Source organism: Lissotriton helveticus, chromosome 1_2 (assembly GCF_964261635.1).
Source record: "Lissotriton helveticus chromosome 1_2, aLisHel1.1, whole genome shotgun sequence".
Taxonomy (NCBI): Eukaryota; Metazoa; Chordata; class Amphibia; order Caudata; family Salamandridae; genus Lissotriton; species Lissotriton helveticus.
This window is the reverse complement of record NC_136058.1, coordinates 437,071,571-437,090,319: the sequence shown is the minus strand read 5'-3', so window position 1 is coordinate 437,090,319 and position 18,749 is coordinate 437,071,571. Positions and strand designations below refer to the sequence as shown.

General features: G+C 49.9%; 2 protein-coding genes across 3 annotated transcripts in view; both read right to left on the bottom strand.

The window, feature by feature from the left end:
* LOC144805225 (uncharacterized) overlaps nucleotides 1-3,055 on the bottom strand; it is a 170,286-nt gene extending 167,231 nt beyond the window's left edge. The window contains exon 1 of the mRNA XM_078671950.1: nucleotides 2,716-3,055. Coding sequence (XP_078528076.1) covers nucleotides 2,716-2,922 — 207 coding nt within the window. The 5' untranslated portion in view covers nucleotides 2,923-3,055. The remainder of the gene's footprint in view (nucleotides 1-2,715) is intronic.
* Nucleotides 3,056-3,996: 941 nt separating this feature from the next.
* LOC144807665 (uncharacterized) overlaps nucleotides 3,997-18,749 on the bottom strand; it is a 79,324-nt gene continuing 64,571 nt past the window's right edge. For both annotated transcript variants that reach the window (XM_078673297.1, XM_078673298.1), the window contains 2 exons: nucleotides 6,613-6,781; nucleotides 3,997-6,517 (listed from right to left, as the gene is read on the bottom strand). In XM_078673297.1, coding sequence (XP_078529423.1) covers nucleotides 4,016-5,530 — 1,515 coding nt within the window. In that variant the 5' untranslated portion in view covers nucleotides 5,531-6,517; nucleotides 6,613-6,781 and the 3' untranslated portion in view covers nucleotides 3,997-4,015. The remainder of the gene's footprint in view (nucleotides 6,518-6,612; nucleotides 6,782-18,749) is intronic.

Sequence of the window (18,749 nt, the reverse complement as noted above, 5' to 3'; positions counted from 1 at the left end):
TACAAACTTATGTTTTAAAAATTTCAGTTCGCTTTCAGAGAAAAGGAGATATGTTATAATCTATGAATAATGTCTCCCTATGTATGTCCCTGCCATCTAGATGATGTCCATTAGAGTGCTTCAGTGCTGTGATGTAATATAGAATGTTCAGTGCTGTGGAGAGACTAATGACAGTTTAGATGGGGCTGAGCTACCTGCTGGGTGCTCCTGGTGGGGCTAGACTTTACTAGATCTTGACTAATTTAATATCTTAATAAATATCACTTAAAACATACCTGCTTGCCTGGACTAATTTGCAACAAAGTTGTGCCGAGGAGCGGAGGTCTCTGCCCGGGACATAGGCCTTGATGGCAGAGGATATGAAAAGGGGGGCCAGGCCAGTCCTGGCCTGGAACGCCATGCAGCCTAATTTGAACAAGGCGCGTTCCCGCACAGGGAGCCAGTGGAGGGTTTTCAGAAGGGGGGAGGTATGGTGGAATTTGGGAAGACCAAAGGCCAGGCGGGCAGCCTGGTTCTGCACTAGTTGCAGTTTACGCAGGCTGTACTGAGGGATGCCGTTGAACAAGATGTTCCCGTAGTCCAGGCGGGACAGGACCAGTGCGGACATAATTAGTTTGAGTGCAGAGAAAGAAAAGAAGCGAGAGATGGAGCGGATAGTACGGAGAGTAAGAAAGCAGGAAGAAACCACCGAACCAATCTGGGAGTGCAAAGTAAGTTTATCATTTAGCTTGATGCCAAGAGTCTTAACAGAGGAAGCAGGGGTGGGAGGAGAACCAAAGGAGGGGGGCCAAAAGAGAGAATTCCAGGGACTGGAGCAACCACCCGTCACTACAAGTTCCGTTTTATCGGGATTGAGTTTCAGGTGGTTGGAGTTCATCCAGTCCCTGATGAAAGATAGGATAGATTGAAAATTAGAGATAGAATCAGGAGTAGAAGACAGATTGAAAATGAGCTGGAGGTCATCGGCATAGTTATATACCGTGACCTCCAGCTGCTGTAGAGCAAAGATAAGAGGAGCGATGTAAAGATTAAACAGTAAAGGAGAGAGAGAAGAGCCCTGAGGAACGCCGCACTGGACCTGGCAGGGGGTAGCTGAAAACTCCCCGAGGTGGACCGCCTGGGTCCGGTCCCTCAAAAAGGATGAAAGCCAGATAAGGGCTGAGCCTCCTATGCCCGCCGCCTTGACACGGGAAAGCAAGATGGAATGATCCACCGTGTCAAAAGCGGCGGACAAGTCAAGGAGGACCGGCACCTGAGATCTGCCCATGTCCATGCCCTCTCTGAGGGTGTCCAATACTGACACCACCACTGACTCTGTCGAGTGCTTGGGCCGAAACCCAGCCTGACACGGAGCCAGCCTCCCATTCTCCTCGGCAAAGGAGCTGAGCACAGATGTAACATGTCGCTCAAGCACCTTTGCCAGAAAGGGGAGGAGGGAGATGGGGCGATAGTTGGCCATCACAGAGGGGTCGGCTCCTGGCTTTTTCAAAATGGGGACGATGGAAGCAGCTTTTAGCGATGGAATGACAACCCCTCGAGCCAATGAGTCGTTAAGGAAGCCCAGAGGAGGCAGGGAACAGACAGTATAAACCTGCCGTAAGATGTGTGCCGGGCATATGTCGGAAGGGGAACCGGATTTAATTTTGGGAAGGAGGGACAGGAAAAGTTCTTCAGAAAGAGGAGGAAAGGAATTGAGCAAGGCTTGGGCGGGGGGAGGCAGGGGGTCAACAAAAAAAGAAGATGGGGGGGGGATGTTGGATTTGATTGTCGAAATTTTTTCGACAAAGTAAAGATTCAGTGAATCACAGAGTTTCAGATCCCACTGCAGAGCACGTATAGGCAATCTGGCATGATGCACCAGCAGGATGCAGGAGGCCCAGCAGCCTCAGGGTCATTCTCACCGAACACCGGGATGGAGGCTGAATCATCGGTATCATATGTAAATGTACAGGAATTTATATAGCGCAAATCACCGAGCGGTTTCTAAGCGCTTGCTTAGGGAACCCGTCCTGGTATTCCCCTGTGAGATAACCCTGGCAGGGTATCCGCAAGGTGAAAGCCAGGCATCCCGCCGCGAGGGGCCGTTGTGGAGATTAAGCAAGCTATTGCCCAGAGTCGCAGAGTGTGAACCCGTGAATCGAGTAGGCACCGGAGCGAGAATTGTCGAGTCCATGGACATTTTAGGACTCAAGACCCCGCCGAGCCGGGAATTGAACCCTGGTCCCGGGCTGACCTCTGCTCTCAGGTCTGCCTCCTCTAACCAGTGAGCCACACTTCTCCACCATAGCCCCAATATACTGGACTTGCTACTAGGGAGGATAGACCCAAAACTGTGCTGTGTCCAGAACCGCTCCGATGAAAAGGAGCTTATCGGATGGAATCAGGTGTGACTTCAGCACGTTAACTGAGAACCCCAGCAAATGCAGGAAGTCCGTCGTAGTCTGGATGTGGAAGCCTTCAACAGCCAGTCGTCGAGAAAGGGGAAGACTGGAACCCCTGACCTGCGCAGATGAGCTGCGACCACCGCCATCACTTTCGTGAACACCCGGGGGAGGGGCTGGTAAGGTCAAAGGGGAGCGTGGTAAACTGAAAATGCGTGTGGCCCACCGTGAACCGTAGGTATTGCCGGTGGGCAGGCAAGACAGGGATGTGAAAGTAAGTGTCCTGCAAGTCCAACGCTACCATCAAATCTCCAGGGTCGAAGGCAGATAAGACCTGAGCCAAGGTTAACAACTTGAACTTCTCCTTTCGGAGAAAGCGGTTGATGTCCCTGAGGACTAAGCTAGGATGCAGGCCTTTGTCCTTCTTGGGTACCAAGAAGTAGTGGGAGTAGCAACACCGACCTACTTCTGGCACAGGGACGCATTTGACAAAGAGATCCATAACTTCCTGGAAGAGAAGGGCCAAATGATCCTCCGACATGGGATGAAATCACCACACACTGCATGACCCTTACGCACTCCGCTGCTTGCGGAACTCCGCGTAGACCGCCAGAGTTTTTTTGTCACTTTGCGGAGTTCCTCACTGAGGAACTCCGCATAAGCTTAATCTTATCATGAAAAAACTAGATATAAGGCATATGTTAAGAAACAAGGGTGAGTAGAAACCTTTGGGCAATTAGTTGATTTTTGCAAGCACTAACACTTCTCTGTGTCAAGTAAAGACCTTGAGAGTTGTGTAACTTTCAGATACTCAAATTGTGGATTCTGTTGCAATGAAAAAAATTTCCAGGCCTGAAATTTCTTTGGAGGTTGCATGCAGGCAGCCTAAGATATCCTGCAAGAGTTTCTTGATGAATTCTATTGCAACTACAATATCTGCTCTCTCATGTAAAGTCAGGTTGTTAGAAGCTTTTCTGCAACTCAAGATACGCCTTACTTTTCACCTGGTGTGGATGCATTGCTCATGTTTAGTGATATCTCCTTTCTGAGTATAACGTTTCTGGCTTTCCCCTCCTGTATATGGCTTTAGTCCAGTGTGAATTCTCTCATGTGAAATGACATTGTATTCAAGACTAAACCTTATCTGACATTCAGAATACACATAAGTCTTTTTTCCCCCGTGTGAGTTCGTTCATGTCAAGTGAGAAGTAATTTGTAGCCAAAACATTGCTTGCATTTCGAGCACTCATAAGGTTTTTCCCCAGAGTGAGATCGCTCATAAAGCATAACACTGTCTTTCAGATTCAACCTTTTATGGCATAAGGATTTTCTCTAGTGTGGAGCTTTGCATGGTGAAATAGCGTTTTTTCTGCAGCTTTTCTGGCATTCAGAGCACTCTTAAGGTTTTTCATCAGTATGGAGTCGCTTATGGTTAGTGAGGCTGTGCCTATCAAATAGAAATTTCTGGCATTCACAGAAATTGGTAATGTTTGTCCCCCGTGTGCGTCTGCTCATGTAGAGTGAGATTGAGTTTAAAATGTATGCTTTTCTGGCATTCGGAGAACTGATTATTTTGATGGTGTGTTTTCTTATGGCGCTAGTAACCATCTCTACCTCTGAATCTTTCCTGACATTTAGAGCACTGATACATTTTTTTCTCTTGTGTGGATTTTCACATGACCAGTGAGATGAGATTTTTGGCTGAAACATTTTTGGCATTCAGAGCACTGATAAGGCTTTTCTCCAGTGTGGATTCTTATATGCATAGTGAGACTGCTTTTTACACTGAAACATTTCTGGCATTCAGAGCACTGAAAAGGTTTTTCCCCAGTGTGGATTCTTGTATGTTGAGTGAGTCTTATTTTGTCACTGAAACATTTCTGGCATTCAGAGCACTGATAAGGTTTTTCCCCAGTGTGGATTCTTATATGCTTAGTGAGACTGCATTTGTTTATGAAACATTTCTGACATTCAGAGCACTGATACGGTTTTTCCCCTGTGTGGATTCTTATATGCACCGTGAGAGAGCGTTTTTCACTGAAACATTTCTGGCATTCAGAGCACTGATAACGGTTTTCCCCAGTGTGGATTTGTATGTGCCGTGTGAGACTACTTTTTGTACTGAAACATTGCTGGCATTCAGAGCACTGATAAGGTTTTTCCACAGAGTGGGTAAATGCATGTTGATATAGAGTCGCTTTGAAACTAAACCTTTTCTGGCATTCAGTGCATTGATAAGGTTTTTCCCCAGTGTGGAATCTCAAATGTGCAGTTAGAATAGATTTACGGTTGAAATGTTTTGGGCATTCAGAGCACTGATAAGGTTTTTCCCCAGTGTGGAATCTCAAATGTGCAGTTAGAAGTGATTTAAGTTTGAAATGTTTTGGGCATTCAGAACACTGATAAGGGTTTTCCCCAGTGTGGATTCTTGTATGTTCAGTGAGTGTGCTTTTGTAACTGAAACATTTCTGGCATTCAGAGCACTTAAAAGGTTTATACCCAGTGTGGGTTCTTATATGCCGAGTGAGACTGCTTTGGACACTGAAACATTTCTGGCATTCAGAGCACTGAAAAGATTTTTCCCCAATGTGGGTTCTTATATGCAAAGTGAGACTCCTTTGGTCACTGAAAGATTTCTGGCATTCAGAGCACTGATAAGGTTTTTCCACAGAGTGGGTTAATGCATGTCGAAATAGGCTTGGTTTGTTACAAAAACTTTCCTGGCATTCAGAGCACTGATAAGGGTTTTCCTCAGAGTGGATTCTCATATGTTCAGTGAGTTTAGATTTACGGCAGAAACTTTTTTGGCATTCATCGCACTGGTAAGGTTTTTCCGCAGAGTGGGTTAAAGCATGTTCATATAGAGTCGCTTTGACACTAAACCTTTTCTGGCATTCAGAGCACTGATAAGGTTTTTCCCCAGTGTGGATTCTCATATGCTCAGTGAGATAAGATTTACGCCTGAAATGTTTTTGGCATACTTTGCACGGAGAGTGGTTTTCCCCAGTGTGGATTCTCATATGCTCAGTGAGATAAGATTTACGCTTGAAACTTTTTTGGCATACTTTGCACTGAGAGTGGATTCCCCCAGTGTGCATTATGTCAAATTCTGTGAGATAAGATTTATGGCTGTGTCTATTTTGGCACATGTAACTTTTCCCCCCAAATTAGGTTATTTTGCTTTGATTGAGGCGGTTTTGAACACTGAATTTGTTCTCACAGCCAGTGTTTTTATAAGGTGTATTCCTAGAGTTAATATCTCTACATTTAGTTTTCTCTTGCTTATATGCCACGGTAAGAGGGAACCCGATTTTAGAGTCAGGCTTGTTTAGATAATGTTCAGCATTTATCTCTAAAAGAAATTGTGTGTATTCTTCTTAACACTTCAATTGAGCAAACTATGTCTGGAAGCAGCTCTGTAACACCTGTTGAAATGTTTCTAGCAGATAATAGTCTTTAGGTTATGGCCTCTCCGGCATCAACTTATTTTGTGACTGAAGACTTTCTCAAATTTATTTGTATAGGTTCTTAATAATGCAGTGATAAGGTGTTAGTCTGATATTTAATAATTAAGCTGATAAGTACCTTTTTGCACTGATGTAATGGCAGTAACTGAGGGCGTTAGAACGTGCACAGTACTATTGTGGATCACGAGTCTCAGAACATCAGTTCCTTTTACCCTTTCTATGTTTGGTGTAAGGTTAAGATTTGTAGTTCTGAAGACGAAGATTTATTTACATTAGCTATAGCGCAACTGTGCTCATTTAATCCATTTTTATATTTAACAGTTTTACATATCACTCACGCACAGCAGATAATGTTGAGGCGATTTACATAGAATTACAGAACAGTACACAATAAAAAGGAAACAATCTTAGATTGTTATGAACACAATAAAGTGGTGACTTTTTAAGGTTTTCGCAAGAGTGAGCAGAGTGGGTCGTGGTTTTCTACCCAGAGGCAGATAGTCTCAAACTTGCGTAACTGGTTAAAAACGGTGTTGAACAAAGGTGATTTTCCAATATTTCGGTTGTTAACGTGTCAGCTTCGGAGTCTTCTTTCAGCGTCTTTTCTTTGATGGTCTTCAGAAGAAACCTTTTGTTATAACTTTCTTTTATGCAGTGTGTGCTTCCTCTCTGGAATTACATGATGTTTTAGATGAACGTTATTCTGTGCACAGATATGGCTTTGTTCTGGGTTAATGAAATACTAAATTAGAGATATCACTTACAGTATAGTACTTTACTCAGCTCCCACTTCCTCGCCACACCTAGATTTTGGAAATTGTTTAAACGTAGAAGGCAGGATGACCTTCAGTTTTTCAAAATAATCCTTCTTATGGCACTGACTTCAGTTGCCTGGTGCTAAATCTTGCTTTCTTCGTCAGTACTTTCAATCACCTATAGTATTAAAATTAAATAGTTAATACATGAAAATTTCCAAAAATATAATTTACAAGCCATATCAATGCAGAGTTGCAGAATTTTGAAAATGTTGAGCTGTTTTTCAGACAGAGCAGAGTGTAGAATGGTAGCCTGAGAGTACTTGGATGTAGGAGTGAGGATTTATAGAATTGTCAACATTTTATTAAGCTCACAAAGGATACATGTACCCTATGGAGTTGCAACATAGAATCCCAAAGGCAGATATGAAAGTCATATGGACTGGCACCAAACAGATATTAAAAACATATACACTATTAATTAATTTGTAATGCATATTTCTGGGAAGGGAATGACTCCTCCACGGACAACAGGCATTTTCCCCTGCCCTGAGTTACCACCTACTTGTATCTGGTATCCTGACTTTTGAGTTTGGCCTCTGCCGCACGCAAATCTATTGTGTATTGCGAGGACTATGCCTAGACATATCCCTCAACTATAGTCCAGAGTATGAATCAAGGGCAATGAAATTAAGGCGTACTTTCATGTGTTCATTTTATTCCATCTGATTATCCTTTGTTAGGTTTTTCGGCACCTGGATGTACCGGGTGCAGAAAAACAGGACACCATTTTTTTCCAGACAGGAAAATTAGACTGAATTTTTCTGCCACCCCAGTATTGTGCAACTTCTAACAAGGGACTATGAGAGGTCTTGGACCGGTCCTGTGACCTTGAGGGTCACACCAAGTGTGCCCTTATTTAAGCTAGAGGACTGGCATGGGTTTACCAGATAGAGCGGTGGTGGCAATGCACCCTGTTGTAAGGATCAATAGCCTGATGAGATCTTTGCATCATGGTCAGTGTAGTGGCTTCCTACTGACACACCCATGTAATGTTCCATTTCTATACCTGTGCCCAGATTTTGCGATAACATCAAGTGCATGTTTAGGGTGTTGGTGTGCGTAGCATAAATGCAATGTGAGAGTGCGACAGAGTAAACCGCATCTCCTGCCTGCCAGTTGTGTATACAAGTGGGACCATCTATCCCTTTTTATACCCTAGTTCAAAGTCCTCTGTTACCAAGGAATAAAATGCTCTACAAAGTATTCAGGTGCCTGCTGTGACACCAGGGATGGTGTCAGCCTGACAGTTTATCTAAGTTGAAGGGACATCACCTGCAGGCTGAATTACTTAATGGAGAAGCTGTGTACCTGTCCTGAAGAGCCTAGAAGTCAGTCTGCCTAGAAGCCTGGCTGTCTGGTAAGAAAGGGAAGGGAGGACAAGGCTGTCCTGGAAGAGGCAAGGTTCGACATATCCTCGTTATCTGTAAGGCAGGCCGGAAAGCCATCCAGCAGGACCAGCTAGTCTGAGGGACTCCCCCCCCCCCCAGCCCCGCCAAGACTCTCCCAACAGTTCAAGCCAAAAAATAAAACTCTACGACAAAGTGATTGTTGAGGCCCAGTTGGACGATTGTGTGCTGCCAACAGGCCCATTCAAGGTTGCATTTGCCAAATTCCTAACACAACAGGGTCTAAATCTACTGGCTTCCTGGAGAGCATGTGTTGGGCCTTTAGCTGCTGAATTTCTGACTACTCTGTGTCAGAGGCCCATGAGGGACTACAACTACGCCAGTGTCAAACACCCGGTCTGAGCTTACGCCTGTGGTCCAGCCGGCCACAGTGTGGGCTCAATTGCTGACAGTCAGGCCTCCAGAGGGCTTGCACTTACCGACAGGCCAGGTGTGACTGCTACCTTGGGACTGCTGATTTTCAGGCAAAGGCAAAGAAAAGACAGAGTGGGTGCCCTACTGTATGCAGCCTTACATCCAGGACAAAAGCGCTCCTCAAAAGCCTGCTGGTGGGTCACTGCTCTCTCGAGTGTTCGGGTGTGCCATTCAAGTGCCGGGAAACAGGAAAGAGACCCATACAAGACTGACTCATCCTGTGGAAGGATAAGGCACTTACGACAGAGCATATACGCATTGGGGTGACTGGAGTGACAGAACTGACCCTATACTATATTCATGATACTCCTAAATTCCCCTAGAGGGGAAGAGGGTATCAGAACCGGACACACCTGTCTACAGCACATGGTAGTCTGGCATGCCTGCACCATCCTTTCACCCATAAAGTTGATTTTAGATCTGTTATGCACATAGCAGGGGGAATCTCAGACCATTCGCTGGTGGAGGTGCAACTGGATGGTCCGGTTATGGACTTCATCCTACCCCCAAGGGTTGATCCGTGATATTTAAAAGACAAGACGTTCAAAGCTTGTATGAGAGATAGAGCAGAATTCTATTTTAAGGAGAACGGGCGGCCTGTTGAATCAGCTTGCATGCTATAGGGTGAATTTAAGGCAGTGATTCGAGGCCAGACACAAGCCTTGATTGGGAGAATGTCGAAGGAACGTAAATTGAAGTGCGAAGCTCAGGACAAGGAATGTGCTTTCCTGGAGGTTCGGTTGGGAAGTGGGGAATCAGTTTCTCTCCCATTACACCATCAACTGAAGCAGCACACATTAAGAGCAGTAATGGAAAATAGCTGGCACTCATACGCTGACTACCCAGCATTGTCTATATGATGTCGGTGATAAAGCCAATGAGTTGCTTGCATGGTTAGAGAGACAAGACAAAGGACGGAACTGGATCCTTGAGGACACTGACAACAAGGGGACAGAAATACTGGGAGAGACTTCCTGAAAGACCTGACCCTGTCAATGCTAACGAATGAGGATCGAGACGCACTAGACCAAGACCTGACAGTAGACTAAATCAATAAGACAATAGGAACCTTGAAAACAGGGCAAGCGACGGGGCCTGATGAGCTCCCATTAGAATTATATAAAAGCATGATGGATAAAATCAGGGAATACCTCCAGAGTAGGTTTCAGACTGCCTGTAAATAAGGGTGTCTCCCAGAGCACCAAAGAAGGTCTGAGGTGGCGGTCATCCCAACAAGCAGTAAAAATGCAATAGGTCTCGGATTTATTTGAGTTAGAGCTAATGGCATTGTAAATGGCAATGTCTTTTAGCCATGTGTTATGGAGTGTATGCATGTAACCTGGTGACCCGATTTGAGGAGCTGATTGCACAGACCCGATATCACTGTTTTTGCTTGTTTCTAGAGAATCAAACTGTAGAGCACACTGACCACATTGGGAAGGGTTCTAATCTAGGCAGGGGGGGGGAGGGTAAGAGGAAGTTGTGAATAGGGGAGGGGGATGGGTGGGGTGTCATGGGAGTTTAATTGCGTTCAAGAAAGTTTTTGCGACAAGCGATGGGCAACGTCACAGTGTCCATACAAGTGGAGGTTGGGACCTCCCGATCCTCATGACTGACAAAAAACGAGTTCCATGGGTTGGGCACTGTGAGACGTCGTACATCGTTATTATACAGTTTGGGGCCATGGCAGGAAGTTGAGTTAGGGTACTGTTGATTTGGTTTCCAAGGACATAAAGAAAGTGTTTTCTAAAATGATTGGATATGTTTCACGCAGGTATGGATTAATATCGTGCTACTGATATGTTGCTATGTAGCGCTGCCGGCCTCCGGGTTGTGGATTCACAGCTGTGTATTCTATGTGATGTGAAATAAAGGTTTTTGAAACTTAAAAAAAAAATGGTGGCATGCTGTACTCACTCACACTCTGCCGCACTCATTCCCACTCTGCCCTCAACACGCTGCCCTCAACACGCTGCCCTCAACACGCTGCCCTCAACATGCTGCCCTCAACACGCTGCCCTCAACACGCTGTCCTCAACACGCTCCCCTCTGCACGCCCTTAACACTCTGCCCTCTGCACGCCCTCAACACTCTGCACTCACACACACTCTTCACGCCCTCAACATGCTGCCCTCAACACGCTGCCCTCAACACGCTGCCCTCAACACGCTGCCCTCAACAAGCTGCCCTCAACACGCTGCCCTCAACACTCTGCACTCACACACACTCTGCACACCCTTAACACGCTGCCCTCAACACGCTGCCCTCAACACGCTGCCGTCAACATGCTGCCCTCAATACTCTGCCCTCTGCATGCCCTCAACACCCTGCCCTCTGCACGCCCTCAACACTCTGCCCTCTGCACGCTGCCCTCTGCGCGCCCTCAACATGCTGCCCTCTGCATGCCCTCAACACGCTGCCCTCTGCACGCCCTCAACAGTCTGCCCTCACACACACTCTGCACGCCCTCAACACGCTGCCCTCAACACGCTGCACTCACACACACTCTGCACGCCCTTAACATGCTGCCCTCAACACGCTGCCCTCAACATGCAGCCCTCAACATGATGCCCTCAATACGCTGCCCTCAACACTCTGCCCTCAACACTCTGCCCTCAACACTCTGCCCTCAACACTCTGCCCTCAACACTCTGCCCTCAACACTCTGCCCTCAACACTCTGCCCTCAACACTCTGCCCTCTGCACGCCCCCAACACTCTGCCCTCTGCACGCCCTCAACACTCTGCCCTCTGCATGCCCTCAACACGCTGCCCTCTGCACGCCCTCAACATGCTGCCCTCTGCATGCCCTCAACACGCTGCACTCTGCACGCCCTCAACACGCTGCCCTCTGCACGCCCTCAACACTCTGCCCTCAACACTCTGCCCTCAACACTCTGCCCTAAATACTCTGCCCTCACACACACTCTGAGCGCCCTCAACACGCTGCCCTCAACATGCTGCCCTCAACACGCTGCCCTCAACACTCTGCCCTCAAGACTCTGCCCTCAAGACTCTGCCCTCAAGACTCTGCCCTCAAGACTCTGCCCTCAAGACTCTGCCCTCAACACTCTCTGCACTCAACACTCTCTGCCCTCAACACTTTCTGACCCTGCCCCAGCTCAGCGCCCCTCTGTGTCTGCAAGAACCATGTCCTAGAAGCTGACTGACCCTGCCCCAGCCCAGCGCCCCTCTGTGTCGCAAGAACCATGCCCTGGGAGCAGACTGACCCTGCCTAAGCCCAGCGTAGACACAGAGAAGAGGCTGACAGGGAGAGCTCCGTGCTCTAAATACATATTTGGAATTTTTGCAGTTTGCCAACTCCAGCTGGAAAGCAAGCGCCGGCTCCAAGTGCTCTTGTTATTCAGTTCATAGACAGCTAAGCGGCCCAATTTGCTGACATAAATCATGGGCATGAAATGTATCCAGTCTCTCAATTAAAAGTTTTAAATATAATTTAAATATAATATACGAGTCTATCTCTCAGCACCCCTGCCTACTTGATCTCATAACAGATATTAGTATGCCCAATACGAGAGCAACTCGCAACAAAAAACAGAAGCCGCAAAAAAAAAGAGAAAGAAACATAATCGTAAACCGCCGGCGAGTGGTGCATGCGCGCGCGCCACTGCCACCATATGTCTTGAATTATCTCCGCCGTGAAGGCTGAGATAATTGAAGATATATGGCCTTCTGATGCACGTAACAGACACCAATAGGCCATAGGCGGAGCTACTCGACCGCCTATGGCCTATTGCGTGTTGTGTTTCTAAAGCACACGCACACAAAGGCCAATAGCAATGCACGTAGCATAAAAAAACACAAAAAACCACGAGCAGCCTGGAATTCGTTAGGTACGTTTTCGGAAGCCCTGAGAAAAGGACTCTTAGGCCAGTGGGACGGTAGGCCCGAGCCCTAAAAAGGACGAACCAGCAACTCAGTGTGGGTCTTATAGGCCTATCTCCCCGCTTAATATTGAGACTAAGGTCCTTGCGAACGCCCTGGCGATCTGCCTGCGGACAGTATTGCAACAGTGGTTCATCCTGATCAATCGAGCTTTATGCCACACCAGGGAACGCGCTTAAATCTCCGACACCTTAATGGAGTACCATATGCAATAGGGGATTCCTTTGCTGAAACAATGGCGCTGCTGTTAAGCTCTTGTATGTGGCCCCTGTAGCGTGCATGCGTGTCAATAATACAGTCTACCGAGTCTTTGCCGTCCGACAGGGATGTTCCTTGTCTCCTATGATCTTCACACATGTTTGGGTTCACCAGGACCTCTCATATGGGGTATTGCAGTTGATCAGGAGTGGGATGTGAGAATCTCCGTCTACTCAGGACGTTTTGTTATATGACACGTAGCCAGCCTTCTCGAGTGAATGAATCCTACACATTTTTCACATACTTGGAGATTATTCAGGATATAATATTAACTGGAAGAAGTCCTTAATATTCCTGCTGGTGGCAGGGACCCTGCGGCTGCACTCTAGGTGCACAGTTAGGGTGGCACTACATAGCTTTAAATATTTGGTTGTGTTCATTACAAGAGAGCACAGGCAGGAACATACTCCCGTAATTAGATCTTCGCTGGGATGCCCCACACTTGCGGGCGCTCCCGCTCTCCTTACTGGGCTGGGTGGCCCTATTTAAAGTGATGACCCTCCAGGGTCTCCTGTACATTGTGCAAAAAATGTCCTTTAAGATCCCACCAGACATTTTTTTTCAAAAGATAGTCTGAGAACTTCGCCTCCTGTTGTGGGATGGTGGCACGTCACACTGAGTAAGTTGCAGAGGGGAGTTTATTAAGGTGGACTGGCGGTCCGGAGCATTCACAAGTATTACTGGGTCACGCAGCTGGTGGCAGTCAACAACTGGGTTGTTGCGGACTGTGAGGATCCTTCTTACCGGGTAGATAGATTGGCCATGGGCAAGAGAGGTTACCCCACCCCGGTGCTGTATCGAAAAAAGTATGAGTGCACCCTAACTACTCATACCTAAACATTGGTAAAGGTGTGGAAAGAGGCTACCAAGTGTTTAGGCTGAGAAGGTAAGCTGACTGAAATTACTCCACTGTATGATGGTGATCTCGTAAGTGCAGCGGGAGGATTGCAGGGCTTCAAAAATGGGGATTGATTAGCTTAGAGCGGCCGGGCGATGTGTGAGGCGACAGGCACTTGTGTCCTTCACGATCCTACAACAAAAGTATGAATTAGGTGACTAAAAACGGTTCAATCAATCATATCAATCATAGGCATTTATACCGCGCACTACTCACCCGGAGGGTCTCAAGGCGCTATGGGGGGGGGGGTCCGCTCCTGCTCGAACAGCCAGGTCTTGAGCTTCTTCCTGAAGGAGAGGTGGTCTTGGGTCAGGCGTAGGTCGGTCGGGAGGGAGTTCCAAGTCTTGGCGGCCAGGTGGGAGAAGGACCTTCCTCCTGTTGTCGCTCTGCGGATGCGGGGGACGGCTGCGAGGGCATGATTGGTCGAGCGGAGATGGCGTTTGGGAGCGTAGAAGTTGAGGCGGCTGTTGAGGTAGGTCGGGCCTTGGTTGTGTAGGGCTTTGTGTGCGTGGGTGAGGAGCCGGAAGGTGATTCTTTTGTTGATCGGGAGCCAGTGCAGGTCTCTCAGGTGTCTGGAGATGTGGCTTCGTCTGGGACGTCGAGGATGAGTCTCGCCGAGGCGTTCTGGATCCGCTGGAGTCTTTTCTGGAGCTTGGCGGTGGTTCCGGCGTGGAGGGCGTTGCCGTAGTCCAGTCGGCTGGTGACGAGGGCCTGGGTGACCGTCTTCCTGGTCTCGGTGGGGATCCACCGGAAGATCTTACGTAGCATGCGCAGGATGTTGAAACAGGACGAGGAGGTGGCGTTGACTTGTCTGGTCATGGAGAGGGAGGAGTCCAGGATGAAGCCCAGGTTGCGTGCGTGGTCTGTCGGTTTGGGTGTGTTGCCCAGGGCGGGGGGCCACCAGGAGTCGTCCCAGGCGGAGGGTGAGGAGCCCAGGATGAGGACTTCCGTCTTGTCTGTGTTCAGTTTCAGGCGGCTGGTCGTCATCCACTCGGCCACGTCTTTCATCCCTTCGTGTAGGTTGGCTCTGGCGGTGGCGGGGTCGTTGGTCAGGGAGAGGATCAGCTGGGTGTCATCGGCGTAGGAGATGATGTTCAGGTTGTGTTGGCATGCGATGGCTGCAAGGGGGCTCATGTAGACGTTGAAGAGGGTGGGGCTGAGCGAGGAGCCTTGGGGAACGCCGCAGATGACTTCCGTGGCTTCTGATCTGAATGGGGGCAGGCGAACTCTCTGTGTCCTTCCGGCGAGGAAGGAGGTGATCGATTCCGACGTTGCTGAGGCGCTGCACTAGGGTGCGGTGGCAGACAGTGTCGAATGCCGCGGAGAGGTCCAGTAGGATGAGGGCCGCTGTTTCTCCGTTGTCCAGCAGGTTTCGGATGTCGTCGGTGGCAGCGATGAGGGCGGTCTCGGTGCTGTGGTTGGCCCGGAAGCCTGACTGAGATGGGTCGAGGGATCCAGTCGTCTCGAGGAAGGCTGCCAGTTGCTTGTTGACGGTCTTCTCGATGACTTTGGCTGGAAACGGGAGGAGCGAGATGGGGCGGTAGTTCTTGAGTTCGGTGGGGTCCGCCGTTGGTTTCTTTAGTAGAGCGCTGAGTTCGGCGTGCTTCCAGCTCTCAAGGAAGGTGGCGGTGTCGAAGGAGGTGTTGATGATGTCCCGCAGGTGGGGTGCGATGACAGCGTCGGCCTTGTTGAAGACGTGGTGAGGGCAGGGGTCGGTTGGAGATCCGGAGTGGATGGAGTTCATCGTGCGGATGGTGTCTTCGAGGTTGATCGGTGTCCAGGCGTTGAGGGTGGTGGTGGGGGGCGTTGGTGCGGTCGTGGGGAGCGTTGTTTGTGTGCTGAAGCTGTTGTGCATGTCAGCGATCTTGTTGTGGAAGTAGGAGGCGAGGGAGTTGCAGAGGTCTTGCGACGGGGTGATGTCGTTGATTCCGGCGTTGGGGTTGGAGAGCTCTCTCACGATGTTGAAGAGTTCCTTGCTGTTGTGTGCGTTGTTGTCCAGCCGGTCCTTGAATGCTGTTTTCTTGGTGGCGTGGATCAATTGATGGTGCTTTCGGGTGGCGAGCTTGAGGGTGGCCATGTTGTCCGGTGTTGGGTCTCTTCTCCAGGCTTTCTCTAGGGCACGGCAGTTCTTCTTGGAGCTCTTGAGTTCGTCGGTGAACCACGGGGCCTTCTTGCTTCCGAGTCTGCTGGGCGGGGTCCTCAGAGGGGCGAGTTGGTCCGCGCAGGTGCAGATCCATTTCGTGAGGTTGTCGGCGGCTTGGCTGGGGTTCGCTGAGCTGGCGGGAGGGTGCTGGCTCAGGGATGCGGCGAGTTGGTCGGCTGTGATCTTGTTCCAGCTTCTTCGTGCAGCCTGTTGCTGGTGGTGGTGGACCGTGGTTCTTCTGAAGGTGAAGTGGATGCAGCTGTAGTCCGTCCAGTGGAGTCCAGTGGCGTGGCTGAAGGTGATGTCTTTGCTGGACGAGAAGACGGCGTCGAGTGTGTGTCCGGCGAGGTGGGTGGGGGTGGTCACCAGCTGCTTGAGTCCGAGGGTGGCGAGGTTGTCAAGCAGGGTGGTGGTGTTGCGGTCGTTGTTGTTCTCCAGGTGGAAGTTGATGTCCCCGAGGAGGATGTAGTCGGCGGAGGGGAGGGCGTGCGGGCTGATGAAGTCGGCGATGTCTTCGCTGAATTGAGTGCGTGGTCCCGGGGGTCGGTAGATCAGGGTGCCCCTGAGGGTGGTCTTGGGGTCGGTGTGGATCTGGAAGTGCAGGTGTTCGGCGGTTGTCAGGGTGTCGTCGGTGTTGGTCGAGATGCGGATGCTGTTCCTGTGGATGATGGCGATACCTCCTCCAGTCTGTTTGTCGCGGTCTCTCCGGAAGATCTTGTAGCCCTCTGGGATGGCGATGGCGATGTCGGGCGCTGAGGAGGCGTTCATCCAGGTTTCCGTGAGGAAGGCGACGTCAGGAGCTGTGGTGTCGAGGAGGTTCCAGAGTTGGACGGCGTGTCTGTGGACAGAGCGGGTGTTGAGCAGGATGCACTTGAGGTGGTTGCTGCTGGTGTTCGGCTGGGTGGGCGCTGATGCAGTGCAGGTCCGGATGCAGGTGAACTTGCAGGGCTGGCAGGTGAAGGGTCCGTGGGTGCATCTCGGGGTGGCTCGGTAGCATCCAGGGGTTCGGCCGGTGTTGAGTGCGTTGAGGGTGGCAGCGTCGTACGTCCGGCGGGTGGGCTGGGGTCTGCGGGGGCCAGGGGTCCTGGAACTGGGCGCGGTCCAGGCGCGGACGGGCGTAGACGGGCTTACCTTTGGCGCACCTTCGGCGCTCAATCGGTGCTCCCGCTGCGCGCGTCCGCTGCGCGGTCGCTCTGGGGGCGTCATAAGAGGGGAGCCGGGAGGGAGGGTCTGCGGGGAGGCGGGGAACGCGGGAACCAATCAGCAGGCGGGGGGGGGCGGGGTCTCGTGGGAAACCGGCGGGAAAAGCCTGAGGGCTCGGCGGCGGCCCTGCGGTGGCTTGGGCGGCGCTGGGGCGGCTCTGCGGCGGCCCTGCGGCGGCTGGGGCGACGTGCAGTGCGAGGCTCAGGCAGCAGCTAAGGAGGAGCAGGCGGGGGTGTGGGGGCGACCAGGCCAACTGTTCTGACATTTGCAGGTGGCCACGCTCTGCAAAGTCACATTCGGGAAGGGGGGCAGTTGCCTGATGCATCCCTACTGGAGGACCAGCTGCTAACTAATCCCCTGACCGAAAAAGCAATCTCAACCATCTATAGGAAGTTGATCTACAATTCTCTGGATGCCTTGGGGACGCGGAGAGCTGTGTGGGAGAGGGATCTAGGCAAGCTTGGCGATGGCGATTGGGTTGAGGCCATTCAGGGTGTCAGGGAGTTGGCAATTAGAAGTAATTTTTGTCTAATTTAACTAAATATACTGATACTGCCAATTCTATTAAAGGGCAGCTTGAACTCAGAGCTCAACAACAGACTCGATTGAATAAATGACCAGCACACTGCTTATCTTGCCAAGACACAGGTACTTTGTAAATCTCTTTTTATTCAACTAGTGCTCAATCGATAGTGTTGACACCGAAAATACGGTGCACATTAGTGAGAGTGATTAGACCAAAAACACAAAGTCTGCAAATATAGAGTGAGTAACATAGCTTGGCTTGTCCTGACACTCCCTGGCCAAATCCCACTACATAAAACTAGATTGCCCTTTATCGAAGGCAGGTAGTCCTCCCAAGGTTCTGGAGGTCGCTGGGCTGCAAGACGACTTGACTTTTGGTTCTGGATCATCCAGGGATGCAGACAGGCCAGTAGGACTGGGACCAAGACAATAGTTCTCTACAGATCCTCACCAGCAGAGAAGGCTGCAGTGCCCGGCTCATCTTAGGTCGTCAAGAACTGAAATTCAGGGTCTGGGGATGCCACCTAAAATCTTGATTTAAGGGTGTTACAAGGGAGTGACAGGTAGAGTCTAATGGGCCCCTTTCCTGGGGTGTCTATACCCTCTATCATGCCCACCTCCTGTGGGAAGGGGACACAGTCCTAGCCCTGATTGGATAAGTCCCATCATCTTCCCATCTTCAGCACCTGAGGGGTGGAGTTGACAGAGGGTGCGGTGGCGCACCTCCTGCTCTATCTAAGGTTTCCCACCTGTCCTTGCGCCTAAAAGGGGGTGAGGCCAGGATGATCGCTTGCTCCCTCTAACAGAAGAGGCTGGGGTTGCATTACCAGGGTGGCAAGGCCTTTGAAAATCCCTGCCACAGATGGCTCTGCCTGACCAGGGAGAGGTGTGAATATCTCCACCCAGGAAAGGCATTGTTATCAACCTCAAAATGCACAGGCACTCTCTCCATGAGGACAGAACACTGTCTGGTGGTAGCAGGCTGGCTCAGGCCAGTCGGTGACCACACTAAGGATTGGTAGATCTTAGGGGACCCCTCTAAGGGGGATGTATGACGTTACCACGCATACTTTTACAACGCATACCTTTACAACGAAACTATAACAACGCAAGTACCTTTACAACGCATGCCTTTACAACGCATGCCTTTACAACGCAGAGGGTCGTGGACCTTGGTCAGCGGACTCGATAATTCTCGCTTCGGTGCTTACTCTAATCAGGGGTTCCACTCGGCAACTCTGGGCATTAGCTTGCCTAATCTCCACAACGGCCCCACCAATTCCGGGGAGGCCTGGCTCCACCTTGGGGACTCCCAGCAAGGGACCATCCCA